This window comes from Odocoileus virginianus, chromosome 27, assembly GCF_023699985.2.
Source record: "Odocoileus virginianus isolate 20LAN1187 ecotype Illinois chromosome 27, Ovbor_1.2, whole genome shotgun sequence".
In the NCBI taxonomy this organism is placed as follows: Eukaryota; Metazoa; Chordata; class Mammalia; order Artiodactyla; family Cervidae; genus Odocoileus; species Odocoileus virginianus.
The window spans coordinates 10912898-10925016 of record NC_069700.1 but is presented as its reverse complement, the minus strand read 5'-3'; the positions used below and the strand labels follow the sequence as shown (position 1 = coordinate 10925016).

General features: G+C 39.2%; 1 protein-coding gene across 3 annotated transcripts in view; it reads right to left on the bottom strand.

The window, feature by feature from the left end:
* RNF144B (ring finger protein 144B) overlaps positions 1–12119 on the bottom strand; it is a 138683-nt gene that overhangs the window by 17012 nt on the left and 109552 nt on the right. For all 3 annotated transcript variants that reach the window (XM_070456198.1, XM_070456199.1, XM_070456197.1), the window contains one exon: positions 5479–5539. In XM_070456198.1, the coding sequence (XP_070312299.1) occupies positions 5479–5539 (61 nt within the window). The remainder of the gene's footprint in view (positions 1–5478; positions 5540–12119) is intronic.

The following is a 12119-nucleotide window of genomic DNA, read 5'->3' as shown; positions in this document are numbered from 1 at the left end:
AGGCAAGAATGCTGGAATGGGTTGCCAATTACTTCTCCAGGGGAACTTCCCGACCCAGGGATGGAACCCATGTTTCCTGTATTGGCAGGCAGGTTCTTCACCACTGAGCCAACAGGGAAACCCCCTGTAACCAGTCTATGATAATGCAAATATCAAGAACAGACACATTCATCTACCAAGGAACTAAAGTCGCTCAGTCGTGTCCAACTCTTTGCGACCCCATGGACTGTAGCCTACCAGGATCCTCAGTTCATGGGACTTTCCAGGCAAGAATACTGGAGTGGGTTGCCATTTCCTTCTCCAATCAAGGGATTGAAGCAACTAGCAATTACAGTAAGTAAAATGGGTGACAAAAATTAAAAGAAAAAAAAATGCTTAAGGCCTAGAGATGGATAATCTTAACCCAGCTTTCAAAAACAAAAAACTAACTTGAAAAAGTAAGTTATGGAAACAAGAGACAAACAAAATTCTAGTTTAATCACACATGTGCTTTGAGAACCAGTAGAAAGTAAAGCAATAATCACTAACACATGCCAAGCTTAGTATTCCCTTTCCTTTGTTAATATTGGAAGACAGACACAGAAAAGAAAACCCACAAACATAGAAGTAGCCAATGGAAAAATTACAGATGGATGGAAAGTGGATCCACAGAATAATTCATCAATGCCAAGTGACGTTTCTCTGCTTTGTGGAAACAGTGATGACGAGGGACCGTTCCTATTCAAAAGATTTTCCCCTCAAAGACGCACATGAAAACAAAGACACAAAAGAGAAGCTAATCAGATGTGTAACATAAGGTAAAAGAAAATTAAAACACTGGATGACAAGTTAAAACTAAAAAAAGAACTTGGTCAGTTAGTTCAGTTGCTCAGTCATGTCCAACTTTTTGAGATCCCATGGAATGCAGCGCGTCAGGCTTCCCTGTCCATCACCAACTCCCAGAACTTGCTCAAACTCATGTCCATCCAGTCAGTGATGCCATCCAACCATCTCATCCTCTGTTGTCCCCCTCTCCTGCCTTCAATCTTCTCCAGCATCAGGGTCTTTTCCAATGAGTCAGTTCTTCACATTGGCAGTTAATAAGAATTGGACAAAACAGATGATGATTTTTCTTACTAAGATACAGAGATGCCACTAACCTGATTCTACATTTTTTTCAGAGTACAAACAATCTCTCCAATTCTGTCTCAGAGTCCAGCCAATGAGTTTTACTTTCCATTAGTTAATTTAACCTATTCATAATATTAGAATTTAATACATTTCAAGATCCCCTCTTAAACAGTTCCACATAAAATATTTTCTTGACATAGACCTCAAAGTCACCTAGCTGATAAGTGTTGAGTTTGAGGTGAATATGAAGCTTATTATGTAAAAAAGAGGTATACCATTCAGATAAAGATTATCCCAGTCAAGTAAAGGACATTATATGTTAGTAGCATGCATTAACAAACTTATTCTTACATGGAATGTTTTCTCTAAAAATAATTATTTATAATGGATGCTAAGGAAGAATTACATGATTACAAATTGCCTTCCAAAATCACCTAAGATCAAAATGCTCCCTGGTCTCAGTCTCCTTTTTTATCAAATGAGGGAGCTGAAACAATGGCACCAGATTTAACATACTTCCAAATTTAAAATACTTCCATACTTTAAAATAGTGAAATGAAAGTCGCTCAGTTGTATCTGACTCTTTGCAACCCCATGGACTGTCCAGGCCAGAATACTGGACTGGGTAGCCTTACCCTTCTCCAGGGGATCTTCCCAACCCAGGGATTGAACCCAGGTCTCCCACATTGCAGGTAGATTCTTTACCAGCTGAGCCACAAGGGAAACCCTTAAAATAGTATAAATGTCTAATTAAATTACAGAGTTTTATAGTTTGGCAGTTCCTGACTTGCCCTATGACTTGGCAATTCCACTGCTAGCTATATACCCACAAGAATGGAAAGCAGAGTCTTGAACAAGTATTTGTGCTCCAATGTTCATGCAGCATGATTCACAATAGACAAAAAGGAGAAACAACCCAAGTGTCCATCAACAGATGAAGAGATACACAAAAAGTGGTATGTATGTATACACAATGGAATATTATTCAGCCATAGAAAGATATGAAGTTCTGATACATGCTACAACGTGGATGGAGATAAGCCAGACACAAAAGAAAATATCGTGTGATTCCACTTACATAAAATATCTAGAAAGGGCAAATTCACATAAAAGAAAGTAGATTAGACGTTATCAGGGGCTGGGAGAAGTGGGGAAGGAAGTTACTGTTCAGTTGTTACAGCGTTTCTGCCTGGGATGATCAAAGTCTTGCAAGTAGATAGTGGTGATAGCTGTACAACATTGTAAAAATTCTTAATGACACTGAATTTCACACCTAAAATGGGTGAGATGGTAAATTTAATGATGGTTTTAACTCCAGTAAAAAGTATATGGACTTCTCTAGTAGTCCAGTGGTTCAGGTTCCATGCTTCCAATGCAGGGGGCATGGGTTTGATCCCTGGTCCAGGAATTAAGAGCCCACATGCCACACAGCCAAAAAATAGAATTTTTAAGAAATTATCCAACTCAAAAAATTTTATAGAGGAGGAAGCTGAGACACACCTGTATGATCCTGGGCAAGTCTCAATCTCTCCAACTTTCTTAATTCACTTAACGCTCATCTCAAACCCATGGTATAGGTACTATTAATACCCCCATTTTACAGACGAAAAAAACTGAGGTACAGAAATTAGGTTATACCGTATAGTAAGGGGTAGAGCCAGCATTCCCACTATTTTTAGGATGCACTAAAAATTTATATTCATCCATGAGAACCGACTTACAGAAAGCTTTAATGCCTGGTACTATTGGAATTTGTCTAATGAATCACAAAAAAGACATTTTATCTAATAAAATGTTTGTAAACAATGAGGAATAAGGCCTGCAATTGACAGATGGGGCGGGGCGGGGGGTGATGGTCATGGAGGAGGAGAGGGGCATCGGGAACAAGGGAACCCTACAGACAGGCTGAGCCCTGGTTACTGAATGGGACTGGTGAGATTGACAGGTCTCACCATTCAAGAAGTCTGAAAATCCAACCTACCTCCTTAGACTTTCTCTAGGTAAGAGCCCTCCAATCATGGCACTGGTTACCAGCCACATCCATCCACAGGATGAATACCTTTATTCCAGCAGTAATGTATTTATATAGTGGAGGATATTGGGATAAAGTGAGAGAATGTCAGGGCAGATGCTTGACACCATTCATCAGCATGTGATACTACAATGCATCACAGCTACATCAGCTACAATGCTACAATGTAGCATCACAGCTACAATGCTACATCAGCATGTGATGACACCATTCATCAGCATGTGAGGCTCAACCTAACCAGCCCACGTGGATTGATTAGGGAGGGCCAATATATAAACTACGCCATCATTAATTCCTCTGGTTAGCTCAGAATCCACAGAAGAGAGTATAGACAGTGTATCAGCCCTATGTCTTCATCCATTAAACCTAAAGTTTGTCTGATTCTGCTGGTTCTGACAGCATGTTCCACAACATCCTATTTGCCTCTTCCTTTAAGTTGTTTTGAGACTGCAAAGTTTTTATATCAATTAGATTAGCAAATATCCTATAAAACTGTCCCTTGTTATTGCCTCTGGGAAATAGGGGACAACATTTCGCTTTAGTATGTAAGTTTTTATGATGGACTAGTCTTACTTGAACTCAAAACACTCCCCACTCTGTTGCCTCATAAATTATGTTCTTTACTGGCTCAGTGGTAAAGAATCAACCTGTCAATGCAGAAGACGCAGGTTCGATCCCTGGGTTAGGAAGATCCCGTGGAGGAGAAAATGGGGCAACCCACTCCAGTATTCTTGCCTGGGAAATCCCATGGACAGAGGAGCCTGGTGGGCTACAGTCCATGGGGTCACAGAGAGTCAGACAGGACAGAGCATAAGCACATGGAAGAGGGCAAAAGTGCAATTCAAAGCAATGTAGTCCAAGAATTTTTTAATAAATTTCACCTTAATATACCAGTCTTATACATTTAGTTAAATGATCTATCCATGAAAGATGAATCTGCTTTTGGCTTGCTGAAAAAAAAATAAGCCTATGAGACTGAACCACATTGGTCAAAGGCAGTGAATGCCATCCTGTGATTCTCCTGCAAATACTCCCCCATGCTCCACATGGTTCTCTTTCTGTTTTCATATAACAATTACCTGTCAGGGTAATTGCAAAAATTAAACGAGATAAATTGTGTTTACCAAATTTACTGGCACATTAAAAAAAAAAGTTCACTTCTTTCCTTACTCTCTTACCTCTGGACTTTATTAATTCAGATTCAAAAGCTAGCAATCAGGAAAACCGGATGTTCATGATAGAGTTTATGTTATATACCTGACGAGATTTACACAAGTCTTGTGAGTGCCAGGGCAAACAGTCTTCTCCCACTTCTCAGATGTGGAAACACACACCAAAAAAACAACAAAAAAAAGCAATACAAATAGAAAAGCTACATAAATTACCCCAAGTCTAAGATCAGAAAGAAAATTAGTCCAATACATTGTAAATAGCAGGGCTCCTCAGGTGGCGCTAGTGGTAAAGAACCTGCCTGCCAATGCAGGGACAATAAGAGACATGGGCTCAGTCCCCGGGTCGGGAAGATCCCCTGGAGGAGGGCATGGCCACCCACTGCAGTATCCTTGCCTGGAGAATCGCCATAGACCGAGTAGCCTGGCAGCTATGGTCTATAGGGTCGCCAAGAGTCTGACACGACTGAAGCCACTTAGCACGCAATTGCAAATAGCATTAGAATGATGTACTCAGTCACTGGCTATGAGTCCAAGTACAATCAGGACAGTGAATATCACAATGAGCAGTGAAAATGTCTGGGTGGATTAATGTTTCTGAAGTGATCTTCGAAAGCAGGGAAAGTGGTGGTAATACTCATTTTGAGGGTCACTTTCTATTTGTCATGGGCTTCCCTTGTGGCTCAGTTGGTAAAGAATTCGCCTGCAATGCAGGAGACCTGGGTTCAGTCCCTGAGTTGGGAAGATCCTCTGGAGAAGGAAAAGGCTACTCACTCCAGTGTTCTGGCCTGGAGAATTCCACGGGCTGTAAAGACCATAGGGATGCAAAGAGTCGGACACGACTGAGTGACTTCCACTCCACTTCTACTTGTCATACTGTTATCATGAAACTATTTAACTTTTGCAGAACTTCTCTCACATAAGCCCAATTAAAAATACACAACAACCAACATAAGGCAAGTTCCATTTCCTGCTAGTCTGCATTTTTTTCTGGCTGTGGTTGAGAAAGTTAAAATTTTATGTTGCAATTCAGTTTGCCTTTTTCTGAGTACCCTTGTGGCTTTGCTGACAGCTCACAGCTGCCTTAATCTTACACACAGGTTAGTGTAAAGAGGACACATGTAAACCACATCCACCGTCAGGATGAAAAGAGGAGCATGTACGTACCTCGCTCAAATTTTAACCGCTGATAAAGCTGAAACTGATCCACAGGTACCAAACAGGCAATCTGAAACCAGAGATATTCAAAAGATGAGATTTCACTTCTTTCCTTACTTTCATCACAGAGCCCCAAGTTACCAGTCTTTTTACGATTCCTTTTTCTTATCTGGTTTACAATATCTTCTCTATACCAGCTGTCCGCAAGTTTCTTTTTCCTTATACTGTTCATGCAGTTAACAGAAGCAGCAGTTCCCAAATCATCCCCAATCCTCAGCCATGGTTAGGGTTCCCTGCTCAAGGCATCAGTGACAGAACTCAGTGACCATCTTCCATTCTTTCATCAGAATCGAGACTAGTGGGAATTGGCAACCCACTCCAGTATTCTTGCCTGAGAATTCCCAGGGACCAATGAGCCTGGTGGGCTACAGTCCATGGAGTGGCAAAAGAGTCGGACACAACTTAGGGACTAAAAAACAACAAACAAGACCAAATATTCGGACTTTGCAAATTATCTGTGCACATACAGAAACAATGCTCCTTTTTTCTCTTCACTTAAGACATTTTTAAAAGATTTTCATCTTAACCTACTGAGCACCATTCCTTAAATAAAGCCTGATGATTCGAGTGCAGGAAGTAGTTGGGGTTTCTATCAAAAAAGAAAAAAAGATTATAGTTCTAGCTTTAAAACTTTGAAAAACTAAGATCAGGCAGATACTACCTCAGGAATAACATAACTTCATTCATCAGCTAGGGAACAGTACTTTCTAAGCAATAGAAACACCATTTCTTTTGACAAACATCACTTCACGGGCCTCCAGTGATCATTCATTGTCATCCATGCCCTGGCAGAGAAGAAGTGCCTAAAGATATTTCTTGTGGCTAAGCGCCCATTTCCATTTCAGATGGCACTAATAAACAACAGTGATTCATATCTAACTAAATGATATTTCAGATTAATCATTTTAAATTGCATTTCAAAGGCAGATGCAAGAAAAGCAAACTGCTCTTAAACTGGCATTCTAAAAATAATTCCACTGACGTCAACATATAAATATACTGACATTGCTTAAAAGACTTACAACTGAGAAAAATCAAAGGACTTTAGGTTTTCAGACATTCATCAAGTTGATAAAGCACATAGCCTTAGCCTTGGAAATTGCAACTGTAAAACATGACATACTTGCTATAAAATCTATCTAGATAAAAGCTCTTGCAACTAATGGCAGTTTGCTTTGAGAAAACCTGAGTTTAAAAATAAGGTATCTAACATGGTATCTAACAACCATAAAACATTTTAAAAGGTAATGAAAATCTAATTCTCCTCCTCACAAAAAAAATCTGTTTATTCTGTAAAGGAATCAAGCTAAGTTAGCTAAAAAGTATGAAGAACAACAAAATAGGCAAGTTCAGCCTTCTATGCACCAACTAAAATCGGGTAAAACATAAACTTAATTATAACATTTTTCTCCAGTGGGGAGGGGGACGACATTGCATTTTCAATCTGTCACTGTAAATAAAAGCTCATTAGCTTGATTATGGTTAATTTTATGTGATATTGGTTTTACCCTAATTTTTTAAAAATACAGTTAGGCTTTTATCATACTGAAAGTCAGTATTGTTTCATCTGCTATAATACCATCTGGACGTCTTCCCTGAAAGACAAAGGAGTCTCAAATAAAATGCAGTTTTAGAAACAGAAGGTACAGGCTTGTGAAGAGAGACATTAAGAAATCAGTAAAATTCTTGACTTAGTCACTAATTCACTGCAGGTAGAGGACAAATAATCTAATCGTACATTAATGTGGTGGCCAAGGGTACTTGGGGGATGATGTCATCTGGACCCAAGAGACCTTAGTGATATTTTAGAAACCTATTTTTAACAACCACCCACCTCCAGAACCCACTTAAGGTCTTTGATTGTATATGACAGTCTTGTACTCCGCCTGTGAAAGTGAAAGTCGCTCAGTCGTGTCCGACTCTTTGTGACCCCATGGATTATACAGTCCTTGGAATTCTCCAGGCCAGAATTCTGGAGTGGGTAGGGTTCCCTTCTCCAGGAGATCCTCCCAGCCCAGGGATCAAACTCAGGTCTCCCACATTGCAGGCTATTCTTTACCAACCAAGCCACCAGGGAAGCCCCGCCACCACCTAAAACAGATTCTGAACTGATGAAGACCTTCAAACCCCTGAAAATCAACCCCTAAAAATTCTGATCAATAACAAGCAATTTATACAACAGCTAAGCCCAACAGAGTTGATGGGAGACAAAGCAAACAAGAGATGAGATAATGTTTCAGACAGAGATGAAATTCTAATGAGAAAAATGACAAATTAATGCAGTAAAAAAGTCAACAATGGTAGCGATGGAAATTTAATTTTATATTAGAAAGATAAATTTCATCTGAGCACACATTACTGCTAAGAGGGAAGTCTTAGCTAGAGGTGTCTAGCTTTTTTTGTCTCTTCCTCTACTTTTTATTTGTTTTATTATTTTCTAGATCAAAAGTTTGTATGGAATTAGGCCTTAACACAGTAAATCAATTTTTCTGTTGAAATCTGTGATCACAAAGAGTTAGTTCCATCACTTCTCACTCTGTTTTATCCTTTTGGAATCAAATTAACACAGAACACACCACTCTCTTCTCCAGCGCCTCCCTCCTGGACTTATATCTGCCCCATATACTCATTGAGAGTCTATTATGGGTAAAGTGTTGGCTGGGAGCTTGGGATACAAAAGGAGATACAGAAGCTGCCTTCAAGGAACTTAAATTACTCAGGAGGTAATATGTACACATAGGTTTTAAAAAAGATCTATTCCTTGAACTTATGGTCTGTAAGATTTCACAGATGAGAGCTAATTTTCTGAAATGTGTTTATATACTTTGACATTTTCTGTTTTTCTTTTTTAAGTTAGTTTTTATCAGAGTATATTTGCTTTACAATGTCGTGTTAGCTTCTGCTGTCCAGCAAAGTGAATCAGCTATACATTTACATATATCCCTTTTTGGATCTCCTTCCCATTTAGATCACCATGGAGAAGTGAGGAGAGTTCACTGTGCTATACAGTAGGTTTCCATTAGTTATCTATTTTATGCATAATATCAACAGAGAATTTATGTCAGTCTCCCAGTTCATCTCACCTCCTGTTCCCCCACGGTACCCATATGTTTGTTCTCTACATCTGTCTCTATTTCCGCCTTGCAAACAAGACCATCTATATCACTTTTCTAGACTCCACATATATGCATTAATATACAGTATTTGCTTTTCTCTTTCTGACTTACTGAACTTTGAATGTATAAACTTTAGTTTAAAAAAAACAGAAGATGACTCAGAGTATTAAATTCCCAGTTCCATTGCGATCTGAAGCTAAGTCACCACTGGGCAAGGTCTTTTACAATTGTAAAATTGAAATAAATGTTTAGGATGATTACTGAAGGTTCAATCAGGCTACAGGTTAAGGAACTACTGCTTAAAAAAAGAAAGAAATCACAGGGACACTAAAATTGATTGCAAAACGGAAATCCTAGAGAATAATGGAACAGATTATAATGAGGTGTGTTGTGTATTCAATTATCCTCTTCCTGTGAACAAAGCAATTCCAAATCATTCAAAGACATAAGAGGACATTTCTTTTTAACCTTTTTATTTTGAAATAACTTTAGACTTACAAAAAGTTGCAAAAACTTGTATAGAGTTCCTAAATGTCATTTCCCTCAATTTCTCCTAACAGGAGCACCTTAGTTACATAACCACAGATAGTTATTAAAATAATGAAATTTACACTGATATAAAATAATCTGAGGGCCACATTAAAACTTCACAAACTGTCCCAGTAATGTCTTTTTTTTTTTTTTCAGTCCAAGATCCAATTCGGGACACCACCTAGCATTTAGTTGCCATGTCTTCTTAACCTTCTCCAATCTATGGCGGTTTCTTGGTATCTTTCTGACTTTCATGACCTTGACATGTTTGAAGGGTTCAGGCCACTTATTTTGTACAATATTCTCCAGCATGGGTTTATCTGATTCTCTCTCATGATTACGCTGAGGTTGGGCATTTTTAGCAAGAATATCACAGAAGTGATGTTGGGCCATCAGGAGATACATGAGGACAACCTGTCTTGTTACTGTCAATATTAACTTTTTAATTTGGTGAAGGTGGCTCAGACTGCAAAGAAACTGCCTGTAATGCAGGAGACCCAGGTTCATTCCCTGGGTTGCGATACCTGGAGTAGGAAATGGTAACCCACTCCAGGATTCTTGCCTGAAGAATTCCAGGGACAGAGGAGCCTGGCGGGCTACAGTCCATAGAGTCACAGAGAGTTGAACACAACTTAGCATGGCACAGCAAGGTGGTATCTGTCAGATTTCTATACCTTTTGTAACCAGCAAGTATTTTGCAGGGAGATATTTTGAGTCTACAAATATCCCATTTCTCATCATAGGTTTTCCTACTAATTTCTGTATTTATCAATAATTCTTGCCTAGGGACTTCCCTGTGGTCCGGTGGTTAGGACTTGGCCCTTCCAATGTGGGGGGTGCAGCTTCAAACCCTGGTTAGGAAGCTAAGATTCCACATGCCTCACAGCCAAAAACCCAGAACATAAAACAGAAGCAATATTTTAACAAATTCTGTAAGACTTTAAAAAAAAAATTATTGCCTATAATAATTATTATTGTGGCACTTGTTTAATAATGATTTTTTATTTCTATCATTCATTCTGCATTTGTAAATTAGAATTCTATTATAAGGAAAGGTTGTGCCTTATCCCTCATGTATTTGTTTATTCATTTATTTATTTGGATCAGTATGAACTAATGGTACTTATTTTATTGAGTGAGTTCTAACCCATTATTAACCAGACTCATATCCATGCAACAGAAACAAAAATTTCTAAGTATCTTCTCAAATATTGAGAGTACATTCCCCTCAAACCAACCACTAAAAATTCCTGCACTTGATTGAAAGTGATTTTTAATTATTTCTCCTTTGGAATTTGTACTAATCTACCTGTTAAACAAAAATTTTATCCCTCCTCCTATCCAAGAATGAAAGATGACATTTTCTCCTCATCACTACAGAAATTCTTTCCAAAAAGAAAAAAATTCTTAATTCAAAGAAAAGGCAAATTCAGTTTCATTGTAATAGAACAAAAACAATATCAGAATATTAACAACAAAAACCTACTAATTACCTGTAGCCACCGAATCACTATCTTTGTTGTTGTTAAAAATAAACCTGGGGATACTTATTAAGTTCCTACTCTGCTGAAAGCCTTCACTTTTCCAATCCCCTCTACCTACAGCAGAGCGTAAGCAGGGAATTCAGAATATACGTATATGTGGAGTGCTATTGGATAGATCGAATATCCACAAATGGAAGAAATAAAAGACACATCCTTGGGTGCCATTATTAACTATGTCTATCCCATAATATTTGAGCAAGCATCACCACCTACATTGACACAAACCCTACAAAGACCAAAGAAAAAAAGAGGGCAGACAGGCCTGCTAGCCAGAGAAGTGTTTATGCTAAGAGTGCAATGTCTTCTCATTACATTGACAAATACAGTATATACTGTCTTGCAGTTGGAAAAGTGAAATGGTTAAAACACAAAAGCTGGGGACCAGCTTTCATGTATGTACTACCAACAAGGTCTGGAAAGGCAAGACAGAAGGGGGTGGAAAAAGGCCAGACCTTTCTTAGATTTGACCCTTAAAAGCACACTTCTGCTTCTGTTGCTTTTAAAAATTAAGGGAACAGACTGAACACAGAATACAAAAGATCGGTATATCTAGAGATGGAATTGACCATGGAATTGATTATGACAGCATGTTAAGGTTTTGGCAATTTCTGAAGAACTGCGCTCAGATGGTAAAGAATCTGCCCACATGTGGGAGACCTGGGTTCGATCCTGGGGTTGGGAAGCTTCCCTGGAGAAAGGAATGGTAAACCTCTCCAGTATTCTGGGCTGGAGAATTCCACGGACAGGGGAGTCTGGTGAGCTAAAATCCATGGGGTCGCAAAGAGTTAGACACGACTGAGCAACTAACACACATATACACATGACTTGCAAAAAAATACAAGAGAAATAGTACTGGCCTTGTGATAAGTGCCCTATCTCACTAACACAGAAACTAAGAATGTTTCCTATCACAGCCCAGAAAATAAGAACCAGTACATTTGCCCATTCACCTGACTGTAGTAAACTAAGCTTATTGTTGTTATTGTTTAGTCACTTCAACTCCTTTGCAACCCTGTGGACTGTAGCCCACCAGGCTCCTCTGTCCGTGGGGTTTTCCAGGCAAGAATACTGGAATGGGTTGCCATTTCTTTCTCCAGGGGATCTTCCGACCCAGGGATCAAATCTGCATCTCCTGCATTGGCAGGCGGGTTCTTTACACTCAGCCACCAAAGAAACCAAGCTCAAACCAGCTTTCAAATCATAGCTGGGAAAACAAGAGGGCATCACTGTCTTAGAGCCAGAAGGCAGGGCTCATTGGGGAACTGAAAGATGGAGGAGACCTGGAATTCCAGGACCAGGAATCTCTCAGAAAGAGGCAGCTTTTGGTCTTCTTTTTTCACCTGTTCTACAGAGGCCTCGGGCTTCCCTGGAGGCTCAGTGGTAAAGAATCCGCCTGCAA